The 12,683-nt window shown below is 38.4% G+C and overlaps 1 protein-coding gene across 1 annotated transcript; it reads left to right on the forward strand.

Moving 5' to 3' along the window:
* The first annotated feature begins 5,834 nt into the window (after window positions 1-5,834).
* Window positions 5,835-7,629, forward strand: LOC141394677 (UDP-glucosyltransferase 2-like). The gene is made up of 2 exons (XM_073969459.1): window positions 5,835-6,247; window positions 6,319-7,629. The coding sequence occupies exons 1-2, from the start codon at window positions 5,995-5,997 to the stop codon at window positions 7,617-7,619; spliced, it is 1,554 nt and encodes a 517-aa protein (XP_073825560.1). The 5' UTR covers window positions 5,835-5,994; the 3' UTR covers window positions 7,620-7,629.
* The last annotated feature ends 5,054 nt before the right edge of the window (window positions 7,630-12,683 follow it).

The following is a 12,683-nucleotide window of genomic DNA, read 5'->3' on the forward strand; positions in this document are numbered from 1 at the left end:
CTGTCTTCACCAATTTTCATGCGAATCGGACAATAAATGCAACCTGTACTTTGTTTACAAAAATACATAGACCGACGGACAGACAGGCGGACATGCGTAAATCGACTCAGAAAGGGATTCTATGTATATCCCTAAAAGGAACTATGGGTCTATCTCGTTTCCTTTTGCATGTTACAAACTAATGCGCAGACATAATACCCCTTACCACAAGGTGGTGTAGGGTATAAAAATCATATGGTGCCTTTATATGTGGGTTATATCAATGGTGCCGAAACCCTGAAAATCTTGAAAATTGGGAGGTACTGTTATATGGGTGCTATACCAAAACAAAGAATTGTTGGTTGGCAAGTTTCGTGACTGCAGAGAACCTCAAATGTCAATTTTCGGGTAGTTCCATCAAAAAATGTTGCCAAAACCATGAAATACCGAAAATCGGGAGGTACCGTTACATGGGGGCTATACCAAAACGTACGCCTATGTCCACAACTTTTGTTATATAAGTTTATTGACACTTAAGAACCCTAAATGTCAAATTATAGCTAAATCGGTCTGAAAATGTAGCTAAAAACGTCAAAATACCGTAAATCGGGGGTACCGTTACATGGGGGCTATACCAAAACGTACACCTATGTCCACAACTTTTGTTATATAAGTTTATTGACACTTAAGAACCCTAAATGTCAAATTATAGCTAAATCGGTCTGAAAATGTAGCTAAAAACGGCAAAATACCGTAAATCGGGGGGTACCGTTATATGGGGGCTATACCAAAACATGGACCTATGTCCACAACTTTTGTTATATAAGTTTATTGACACTTAAGAACCCTAAATGCAAATTATAGCTAAACCGGTCTGAAAATGTAGCTAAAAACGGCAAAATACCGTAAATCGGGGGGTACCGTTATATGGGTGCTATACCAAAACATGGACCTATGTCCACAACTTTTGTTATATAAGTTTATTGACACTTAAGAACCCTAAATGTCAAATTATAGCAAAATCGGTCTGAAAATGTAGCTAAAAACGGCAAAATACCGTAAATCGGGGGTACCGTTATATGGGGGCTATACCAAAACGTGGACCTATGTCCACAACTTTTGTTATATAAGTTTATGGACACTTAAGAACCCTAAATGTCAAATTATAGCTAAATCGTTCTGAAAATGTAGCTAAAAACGTACTAAAACGTGGACCTATGTCCACAACTTTTGTTGTATAAATTTATTGACGCTTAAGAACCTTAGATGTCAAATTATAGCTTAATCGGTCTGAAAATGTAGCTAAAGACGGCAAAATACCGTAAATCGGGGGGTACCGTTATATGGGGGCTATACCAAAACGTGGACCGATATAGCCCATCATCGAACTTGACCTGCCTGCAAACAAACAAGTAAAAAAGTATCAGTCAGCTTTGCCGACAGAGATATACCCTCAGCCTGTGCATATTGAAACAATTTTTATACCCTCAGCCTTTAGGCTAAGGAGGGTATATACACTTTGATACGATGAAAATGTGCCTCATCGAAATAATGGTTTTAGACCCCAAGTATGTTTGGACGAAATGTGTTTCAGACAATTTGGAGTCGATCTAGCCATGTCCGTCCGTCTGTCTGTCTGTCTGTCTGTCTGTCCTGCTGGCTGGAGCGCACGATAACTCTCGAACGGATGAACCGATTTGGTTCAAATTTTGGCTTTCGTAATATTTTGTCCAAACTTAGTTTAAGTTCGAAGATGGGTTATATCGGTCCACTTCTTCCGGTACCTCCCCCACATAAGTTCGAAAATGTTCGGAAAAATTGTGCTAACGATAACTCCTAAAGTAAGTAACCGATCTGCTCCATAATCTACACATCGTGAACTTTCTACCAGACATAGATGAGGTTCCAACATGGTCTCAATAGATCCACTCCTTCGGGTACCTCCCACACAAAATTTCGGAAAAGTTCAGTTTAGGCCCATCTCTCGAATCGCTTTGATTTTTGTTTCAGAAACTTGTATTCACAGCCCTCCATACGACGGTACTAGTTTCATCAGGGGCAAGTCCATACTTCCTGAGAAAATAGCATGAAAGTTGCAAAAAACCCCTATTACACCCTGTGAGGTGGTTGGAGCGAAAGATAACTCTCGAACGGATCTGCCGATTCGGTCTAAAATATGGCCTTAGTAATATTTTGTCAAAACATAGTTTAAGTTTGAAGATAAGCCGTATCGGTCCACTCCTTCAGGTACCTCCCCCACAAAAGTTAAAAAATGTTCGGAAAAATTGTTCGTACGGTAACTTTTGAAGGGAGTGGCCGAATTGGTCTATAGTTTACACATCCTAATATATCTACCAGATATAATTCAGGTTCAAATATGAACTATATTTGTCCACCCCTTCCGGCACCTCCCACACAAAATTGCGGATAAGTTCACTTTAAGACCAGCTATCGAATCATTTTGATTTTTGTTGAAGCAACTTGCATTCGCTGCCCCAATTACGATGGTAAAAGTTTTTTTAGGGGCAAGTCCATACTTCTTGTACAAACGGCCCGAAGAGTGTAGAAACACCCTATGGCACCATATGTTGTGGCTGGAGATTCACTTCCATATCGGTCAATGTCGATCCATTCCTTGTAGTATCTCCTCCGCAAAACTTTTGATCTTTAATCCTAATCAACATTTTTGTCGGTTCAAATGCCCAACATTTTTAAAACCCCATAAATACATACGTATTTTGGGAAAAAATTGTTTCAATATACACAGGCTGAGGGTATATCTCTGTCGGCAAAGCCGACTGATACTTTTTTACTTGTTTTTTCCAAAAAACGTATGTATTTAGGGGGTTTTAAAAATTTTGGATGTATGAACCGACAAAAATGTTGATTAGGATTAAAGATCAAAAGTTTTGCGGAAGAGATACTTAAAGGAATGGAAGTGCATCTCCAACCACCACATATGGTGCCATAGGGGGTTTTTACACCCTTCGGGCTGTTTGCTCAAGAAGTATGGACTTGCCCCTGAAAAAATGTTAACATCGTAATTGAGGCAGCGAATGCAAGTTGCTTCAACAAAAACCAAAGTGATTCGATTGCAGGTCTTAAAGTGTACTTGTCCGAAATTTAGTGTGGGAGGTACCCGAAAGAGGGGACAAATATAGTCCATATTCGAACCGGATCTATATCTGGTAGATATAGTAGGATGTGTAAAGTATGGACAAAGTCGGCCACTCCCTTCAAGAGTTACTGTACTAACAATTTTTCCGAACATTTTTGAACTTTTGTGGGGGATATACATGAAGGAGTGGACCGATATGGCTTATCTTCGAACTTAAACTATGTTTGGACAAAATATTACTAAGGCCACATTTTGGACCGAATCGGCAGATCCGTTCGAGAGTTATCTTGCGCTCCAATTACCTCACTCGGTGTCATAGGGCTTTTTTGCAACATTCAGGCTATATTCGCAGAAAGTGTGGACTTGCCCCAGATAAAACTTGTACCGTCGTATGGGGGGGCAGTGAATACAAGTTGCTAAAACAAAAATCAAAGCGATTCGAGAGCAGGTCCTAAACTGAACTTATCCCAAATTTTGTGTGGGAGGTACCCGAAGGAGTGGACCGATTGAGTCCATATTGGAACCTCATCTAAGTCTAGTAGACATTTCATGATTTGCAAAGTATGGACCAAATCGGTTACTCCCTTCAAGAGTTATCGTACGTACAAATTTTCCGAACATTTTCGAACTTTTGTGGGGGAGGTACCGGAAGGAGTGAAACGATATAGCCCATCTTCGAACTTAAACTAAGTTTGGACAAAATATTACGAAAGCCAAATTTTGGACCGAATCGGCAGATCCGTTCGAGAGTTATCTTGCGCTCCAACCACTAACACGGTGTCATAGGGTTTTTTGTAACTTTCAGGCCCATTTTCTCAGGAAGTATGGACTTGCCCCTAATGAAACTTACAGCGTCGTATAGAGGACAGCGAATACAACTTGCGTAAACAAAAATCAAAGCGATTCGAGACCAGGTCCTAAACTGAACTTTTCCGAAATTTTGTGTGGGAGGTGCCCGAAGGAGTGGACCGATTGAGTCCATATTGGAACCTCATCTAAGTTTGGTAGAAATTACACGATGCGCAAAGTATGGACCAAATCGGTTATTTCCTACAAGAGTTATCGTGCGCACAAGTTTTGCGACAATTTTTGAACATTTGTGGGGGAGGTACCTGAAGGAGTGGACCTATATGGCCCATCTTCGAACTTAAATCGAATCTGGACAAAATATTTCGATACCCAAAATTTGAACCGAATCGATTGATCCGTTCGAGAGTTATCGTGCGCACCAGCCAGCCAGACAGACAGACAGACAGACGGACAGACGGACGGACATTGCTAGATCTACTCAAAATTGTCTGAAACGGATATCGTACAAACATACTTGGGGTCTAAAACCATTATTTCGATGAGGCACATTTTTGGTCGTATCAAAGTGTAAATACCCTCTTTAGCCTAAAGGCTGAGGGTATAAAGACGCATTTTCCCAAAATTTCAGCGTTCTATCTCCATTTTTGTGGATGCTAGAGTGATTACCACAGACGGACGGACGTGAACACTGTAGCAAATATCTATGTTAAATGTACCGTTATTCCGTTTCGACTAATCGATTCCAATTATTGTATATGCCGTTAAGTACAGTCAACCCTCTAGTTGAATACTGTACTATATTTTCAAAGCTTCTTTAAATTCCATTTTTCGATTTTCTGCACGCTAGATCGGTACTTTTTCCCACTATGGGTTTTATGAAGGCTATACATAAACATACACCTATGTTGACAGTTTTTTGTGGATTTGTATGTTGAGCCCAAAGAACTTTGAATCTCAAAAATCGTAAAAGTAAATCTTGTAGAGAACTTTCACTGCTACAACATTTTCTTCAGTCCCATTTCGATAGAACTTGCTGTTTCCAAGTAAAGTCGTGAAAACCTAAAAAAACTCTAAAAATGTGAAGTTTGACTGCGATTTATTTGAAAATCCTTCCAGCGCACCGTGCAAAAACAACAATACAGCATATTCACTAAAACGATCAGAGGCATTTTTAGTATTTTTCATGTCAAATATATGTAGTTGGAACCACTTGTTTGTAAACTTGTCACTATTTTGAAGATTCCCCAAAATGTTGAGAGTGGCCTATGATGGTATAGTTAGTAAAACTAAACTTCACGTTTGAGGATTTCCAACAAAATTTTGAAAAAAAAATGAAATTTCATTTGCACATTTTATGCAAAAAATGTGTACACATTTTTATGTAAAATTAATTAAAATGCCTTTACCAAAAACTTCCATTTCGAAAAAAATATTTTATCTTTTAAATTGTCAGTTATTTGATGTGTAACAAGTCATTATCTTAAGAAATCAATATCTTTTTTAGATCTTTAAGATATGGTACTTAAATGTCAGTTTTGCTTTGTTAAGTATAAATTACAAAAATATTGCTGGAATATTAAAATATGATATTTTTAGAGACAATTTGCTGAGTTTCTTATTTGTTTATAAGTCTTTGTTACAACGCTGTATGTCTACATACTTCTCTCGATTTTGAAAACTTCCAAATCGTCTTTTTTTAACCAGCGGAAATTTAATTGATCTTTAAAATTAGGGATTTGTTTATAGTACATTTAGGTCCACCACAGCTGTATTGTTTTGTTTGTACAGTTTTAGGTCAGTCGATATTTTTTATTTATTAACAACATTTTTGTTATTGTCCCAACATCAATTTTCTCACAACGGGTTAATTGCTGTGTTTTGTTTTTTCAAACGTTTTACAATGTTGTCACTTATGATTGCAGTAAAAAATAGACGCAAATCATATTCCACGCGATACACTTTGTCCATGTGTGTGTGCATACCTACTTGGATCTAAATAATAACAATAGCCACTCTTAGGTCAGTACAAAATATTACATGGTTGTGATAACATCTTTTGATTTGATTATTTAAAAAAATAACTCAAAATGCAAATCCCAATAAGTCTTCCACACCTGCTAACATATTGGCTAATGGGTGCCTTCTCCCTGGCTGAAACAGCAAAAATCCTTGCACTGTTTCCATTTCCGGGACCCTCACAATATATTTTGGTGCAGCCGTATTTAAAAATGTTGGCCTCTCGGGGTCACGAAGTAACGTGCATAAATGCATTTCCTCAAAAACAGCGAGTCAAAAACTTCCGCGATGTAACTGTAATGGAAGTACATGATGACTATGCAGGTGAGAACGAAATAGCTTTTCTCTGTGTGTGTGTATATGTAAAATATTTAATAACTAAATTCCATTTGCAGCTGTCATAGAGGGTGCCCAAATAGAACGCAATAAATGGGATGAAATGACATTTCTATCGGAATTTTTCTTTAACATTACGCACACGGTTTTGAAAAATCCCAAAGTTCAAAATTTATTGAAAACTGAACATTTTGATTTGATAATAATGGAAGCTTTACATTCTGATGCCTGGTACAGTTTGGGCAGACATTTTGGTGCTCCCATGATTGGTTTGTCTTCCTTTGGTACGGATCCTGTTATTGATGAGCTTATGGGTAATATGTCACCGTTTTCCTATACTCCACTGGTGACAATTGGTTATACAGAACGCATGACCTATATGGAACGAATGTGGAATGTCATCTATCAATTAATGGAACTACTGCATGTTCGATGGATCCATGTCCCACGTCATCGTGAATTAATGACAAAATATGTGCCTCACATTAAAGAGGATTTGTGGGAGTTGAGAACAAATTTCTCTCTGATGTTATTAAATCAACATTTCTCCCTGAGTTATCCCAGGCCATATGTCCCCAGCATGGTGGAAGTGGGTGGCTTTCAAATGCATCACAAGCCCAATCCTTTGCCGGACGATATACAACACTTCCTTAACTCCTCCAAAGAAGATGTAATTTATTTCTCCATGGGTTCAAATTTTAAATCCAAAGATTTTTCACCCGAACGTTTAGAAATGATAAATGGCATTTTTCGAAAGCTGCCGTATAAAATTCTGTGGAAATTTGAAAATTCCGAACTGCCAGGAAAACCCGATAATGTTCTCATAAAACCTTGGTTTCCACAACCTGATGTTTTGGCCCATCCTCGTGTTAAGCTTTTTATATCACACGGTGGCCTGTTGAGTACCACAGAATCGGTTTATCACGGAAAACCAATGTTGGGATTGCCTGTCTTCTATGATCAAACAATGAATATCAATAAAGCCAAGCAGGCTGGCTTTGCTTTATCCGTTAATTTTTTCAACTTACCCAAGGACGAATTTGAGGCGAGTATTTTAAAAATGATGACCAATAAACGGTATTTGGAGAAGGCCCAGGAAATTTCCAGAATTTATCATGACCAGCCAGTGAAACCATTAGATTTGGCTGTATTTTGGACTGAATATGTTTTGCGTCATAGGGGAGCTCCACATTTGCAAAATCCTGCTCAGAAAATGAGCTTTCTACAAAAACACAGCATTGATACTGTGGGTGTTTTAATTGCAGCACCTTTAGTTGGTGTTGTTGTAATAGCTGTTATAATATCCAACATTTGGAAATCAATATTTGAAAAGAAGTCAATAAAACAAAAAATTAACTAAATAATAAAAAGGAATTTTTTTACAATAAATAAATCATGCTATCCTTATCGTTTTTAATATTGCAAAGTGCGTAAAGAGTTCAGCAACAGACCAAAGCAATAAAAAACAAGTAAGAATGGAGTTAAGTTCGGCCGGGTCGAACTTGTTATACCCTCCACCACTGGTTGTATTGAAATAAAATGGAACAATTAGTTTCCCTTCGTTTATGAGGAAGACTAAATGCCGAGTATCAGCAATTTCGGTGAAACAATGTGGCTAACCTTCAAAATAACGAAATTCGAAAGGTACCTTTCCATGGGTGCTATAACAAAACATCGATCTTTATCTACAAATTTCTGTCGGAATGTTTTTACACTCAAAAAAAACTGAATACCAAATTTCCGATATTTCGGCAAGATAATGTGGCTAAAATCTAAAAATATCGAAAATCAGTAGGTATGCTTCTATGGGGGATATAGAAAGTCGCGAAGCTATACTCATTATCCTCTTCTGGAATATTTTATAACCGCATTGAAGATTACACACCAAATTTCAATCATTTCATTTCATCATCATTTCATTAGGTTATTGACGTCACCACATTCAGAATTACGAATATCGGGAGGTACCGCTCTTGGGGGCCGTATCGAAACGTGGACCTATTCCGGCGAATTTCAATCGGAACAGTTTTTACCTCCTTTTGATTAAATACCAAATTTCAGTCATTTCGGTGGGTTGTGTTGACATTATGGGGGCTATATTAAGGTGTGTACTGTACTGACAAATTTCCGGGGGAAATTTTTGTACCCGTCACAAATGTTAGCCATTTCGAAGCAATATTGGGGCCATAACCATCAAAAAGAAACCAAAGAAAAGAAAAACAAATCCTTCAAGAGTTGACGACTCCGCAAACGTTTTAAGGACCATGATCTGCGAATCTGCACCTGGAGTGTTCGCACTCTTTATAGAGAAGGTGCAGTTTACGCGCTGGAAAAGTACAAGGCCGACATTACTGCCATACAGGAAATACGACCGACTGTGAAAGATGTCACAACAACACATAAAGGTGACGCACTGTATTATAGTGTGAAAAAATCGAGATGTACAGGAGCCAGAATGAAGTCCAAAAGTTCTACCAAAGAGTGAAACATCAAACTGATGGCTTTGGTACAGGCACATCCTCCTGTAGAGACCAGCAAGGTAATTTGGTAACTGATGCAGATAGTGTGATCAGGATATTGAAAGAGCAATGTTTTCAAACTGTTATTGTCCAATAGTAGCGAAGAAGACGAAGATGCCACAGATCCAAACCCTGAAGATGGTATTGAATGTATGTATAACGCTCAGCCAAGATGAGGTAAAGACAGCAATAAATCGGCTGAAGAATAATAAGGCAGCAGGAGCCGATGGCTTACCAGCCGAGCTGTTCAAAACCGGAGGCGAGTACGAGTACCCGACGATTGAAACCTGAGTATCCTGAGTCCACATGATGGGAGATAAGACTGTATGCTCTAACTATAGGGGCATAAGTCTTCTCCCTATTGCCTATAAGATAGTGTCAGGGATATTGTGCGTACGACTATAGCCTATGGTCAATAAAATAATTGGACCATACCAATGCTGCTTTAGACCTGGCAAGTCCACCATTAACCAGATATTTACCCTGCGACAAATCCTGGAGAAGACCCAAGAGATGCAGATCGACACCTACCACCGATTTGTCGATTATAAAGCAGCCTTCGACAGTCCCCTATGCCCCAAGGTATTCCAAGCCATGTCTGAATTTGGTATCCCCGCAAAGCTTATTCGCCTTTGTAAAATGACTTCAACTGATACTAGGTCCTCAGTTAAAATAGGAAAGAACCTCTCCGAACAATTCAGTACCAAAAGGGTTTCAGACAAGGAGGCAGCCTTTCGTTTGACCTGTTCAACCTGTTACTGCTGGGAAAGGTTATACGAGAGCCAAATGTCCAAAGAAATTACACAATATACAGCAACAGCCACATGTTACCAGCTTATGCTGATGACATTGACATCATGGGCCGATCAGTAAAGGAAGTAACTGATACCTTTTAGAAGGTCGAAGGAGAATCAGCAAAAGTGTTGGTGTCGACGCGCAATGCGTCCATAGAGCTAGGACTAACAGTGGAACTTGGTTCCTATATTTTTGAGGTAGTAAAAGACTTCGTCTACCTCTGCACCGCCATAAACACAACAAACAACGTCAGTTGTGAAATAAAGAGAAGAATTGTGTTGGCCAACGGATGCTACTTTGGCTTGAGTAAGCAGTTTAAAAACAAAGCCACAACTCGTCAAACTAAAGCCACGTTTAACAAAACACTGATACTACCTGCGCTGATGTATGGTTCCGAAGCCTGGGTACTTGCGCAAGCAGACAAGACAGTGCTTAATGTGTTTGAGAGAAAAATTCTTCGAAAAACCTATGGACCAATCTGTGTTGACGGTGAATATCGACGTCGTATGAACCACGAGCTGCATCTGTTATACAAGGACATCAGTATAGATAAACGTATCGAGATGCAACGATTGCGTTGGCTAGGTCATATCATAAGAATGAACGTTGATGAACCCGCTTAAAAGGCGTTTAAATAAACAGAGAGAATTGGAGATCTTTTCTTAATTCGGCTTATGCAATGGGCCAGCTAATTAATTTGGCTTTCATAATATTTTGCCCAAACTTAGTTTAAGTTCGAAGATGGATTATATCGGGCCACTTCTTCCGGTACCTCCCCCACAAAAGTTCGAAAATATTCGGAAAATTTGTGCGCACGATAACTCTTGAAAGGAGTAACCGATTTGGTCCATACTTTGGACATCTTAAAGTTTCTTCCAGACACAGATAAGGTTCCAATATGGAATCAAAAGGTCCATTCCTTCGGGTACCTCTCACACAAAATTTCGGAAAGGTTCAGTTTAGGACCAGCTCTTGAATCGCTTTGATTTTTGCAGAAACAACTTGTACTCACTGCCCCCATACGACGGTAAAACATTCAACAAGGGCCAAGTCCATTCTTCCTGAGAAAATAGCCCGAAAGATGCAAAAAACTCCTATGACACCATGTGTAGTTGTTGGAACGCCAGCTAACTCTCGAACGAATCCGCCGATTCGGTCTAAAACTTGGCCTTCTTAATATTTTGTCCAAACATACTTTAAGTTTGAAAATGAGCCATATCGGTCCATTCCTTCAGGTACCTCCTCCACTGAAGTTCAAAAAGGTTCGGAAAAATTGTGCGCATGATAACTCGTGAAGGGAGTGACCGATTTGGTTCACATGTTACACATCCTAATATATCTACCAGATATAGATCAGGTTCGAATGTGGACTATATTTTTCTTCCTATTTCGCGTACCTCCCACACAAAATTTCGGATAAGTTTACTTTACGACCTGCTCTCGATTCACTTTCATTTTTGTTGAACCAACTTCCATTTGCTCCCTCCATTACAAAGGTAAAAGTTTTTTTTTTTTGGGGCAAGTCCATACTTTTTGAGAAAACAGCCTGAAGGATGCAAAAAAACCCCTATGGCACCATATGTAGTGGTTGGAGAGCACGATTTCTCTCGAACTGATCAACCCATTAGGTCTAAAATTTGGCTTTCGTCATATTTTGTCCAAACTTAGTATCAGTTTGAAGATGAGCAATGCCGGTCCACAACTTCCGTTACTTCCCCCCAATATTTATCAAAATGTCACAAAAAATGGTATGCACGATATCTCTTGAACGGGGTAACCAATTTGATCCAAACTTTGGATCTCTTAATATTTTGTCCAAATTTAGTTTAACTTATCAAATGGTCCATATTGATCCTCTTCTTAGGGTACCTCCCACACAAAATTTCAAAGTTTCAATTAACGTAGCCTGAGTGTATACCTCTGTCGGCAAAGCCTTCAGTCAATTTTGTCAGAGCAGGAGTAGCTGCCACCAGTATAGTATTTAGGACCATGCCAAAATCATGGATGTTAGGACTCGTATGTTAGATATATTCACTGGACAATAGTCGTAGACTATCCCCCATTTTCACATACAATATTAGAAACCTATGACTTATCCTGATGACGTTATTTTAGATTATAGTACTTAAATATGTAATTTTTGAAAGTCCGATATATATATTTATATTTATATATATATTTTCCTTATATATATTCACCATAGATACTTCAAAAACAGTTTGGACCGAGCACACACAACCTTCTGAAAGAATTTATTATGAAGAACATCAATGAAGTAAATTTTGTGACTGCAGATAACGAAAATGTGAATAACAAGTAAGAAAAGGCTATAGTCGGACGGAGCCGACCATGGGATGCCCTCTACCACTATCCCTGGACAATCGCTCTCCACGGAACTTCTTTTCAATGATTGTGAAAATTTAATTATCAAATATCCGAGATGTAATGTATAAAAGCGTATATATGGCCAGTCTTGTTATATTCAGTCGAAGTGTGGGCGTTAAAAGCGGCAGATATCAAACGACTCGAAGCATTTGAGATGTGGGTCCTGCATGTACCAAATATTGAAGTATTGCGAAGAATGAATACAACAAGAGTATTATTAAACAACATAAAGAAACGGAAAACAGCATATCTAGGGCACATTATGCGAAACCGTAAATACACCATTCTCCAGGAAATACTTCAAGCAAACATAGAAGGAAGACGTACCAGAGGAAGAAAAGAAATGTCATGGATTCAAAATATCCAGCAATGGACAGAATTCCAGAACGCCGAAAATTTAATAAGCATTGCGAGAAATAGAGATATATTTTCCTATTTTGTTAATAATTTATAAAAACATAAATATGTAATTTTTTGACAATTGTAATATGATCGCTAACATTCGAAAATCGAATACGCAATAAAGAAGAAGAATGTATAATATTTATGACCAAAACCAAAATGTTATTTAGCATGACAAAGACATTTTTGTAGCAGGAATGGAAAATTTAGTTCACACAAAGTAAAATGTAATGAAACACACTTATGTAGTACTACTACTTCCGTTGTTTAACCGCTACGTTATTGAATTTTTTACCAATTTCACACAAAAGTTTCAGTCCATT

Source organism: Musca autumnalis, unplaced genomic scaffold, assembly GCF_047663935.1.
Source record: "Musca autumnalis isolate F117 unplaced genomic scaffold, ASM4766393v1 scaffold_1, whole genome shotgun sequence".
NCBI lineage: Eukaryota > Metazoa > Arthropoda > Insecta > Diptera > Muscidae > Musca > Musca autumnalis.

Coding starts and splice junctions, on each gene's coding strand:
- LOC141394677 (XM_073969459.1), top strand. CDS start 5,995: ATGCAAATCCCAATAAGTCTTCCACACCTGCTAACATATTGGCTAATG. Junction 6,248..6,318: donor AGTACATGATGACTATGCAG/GTGAGAACGAAA, acceptor TTCCATTTGCAG/CTGTCATAGAGGGTGCCCAA.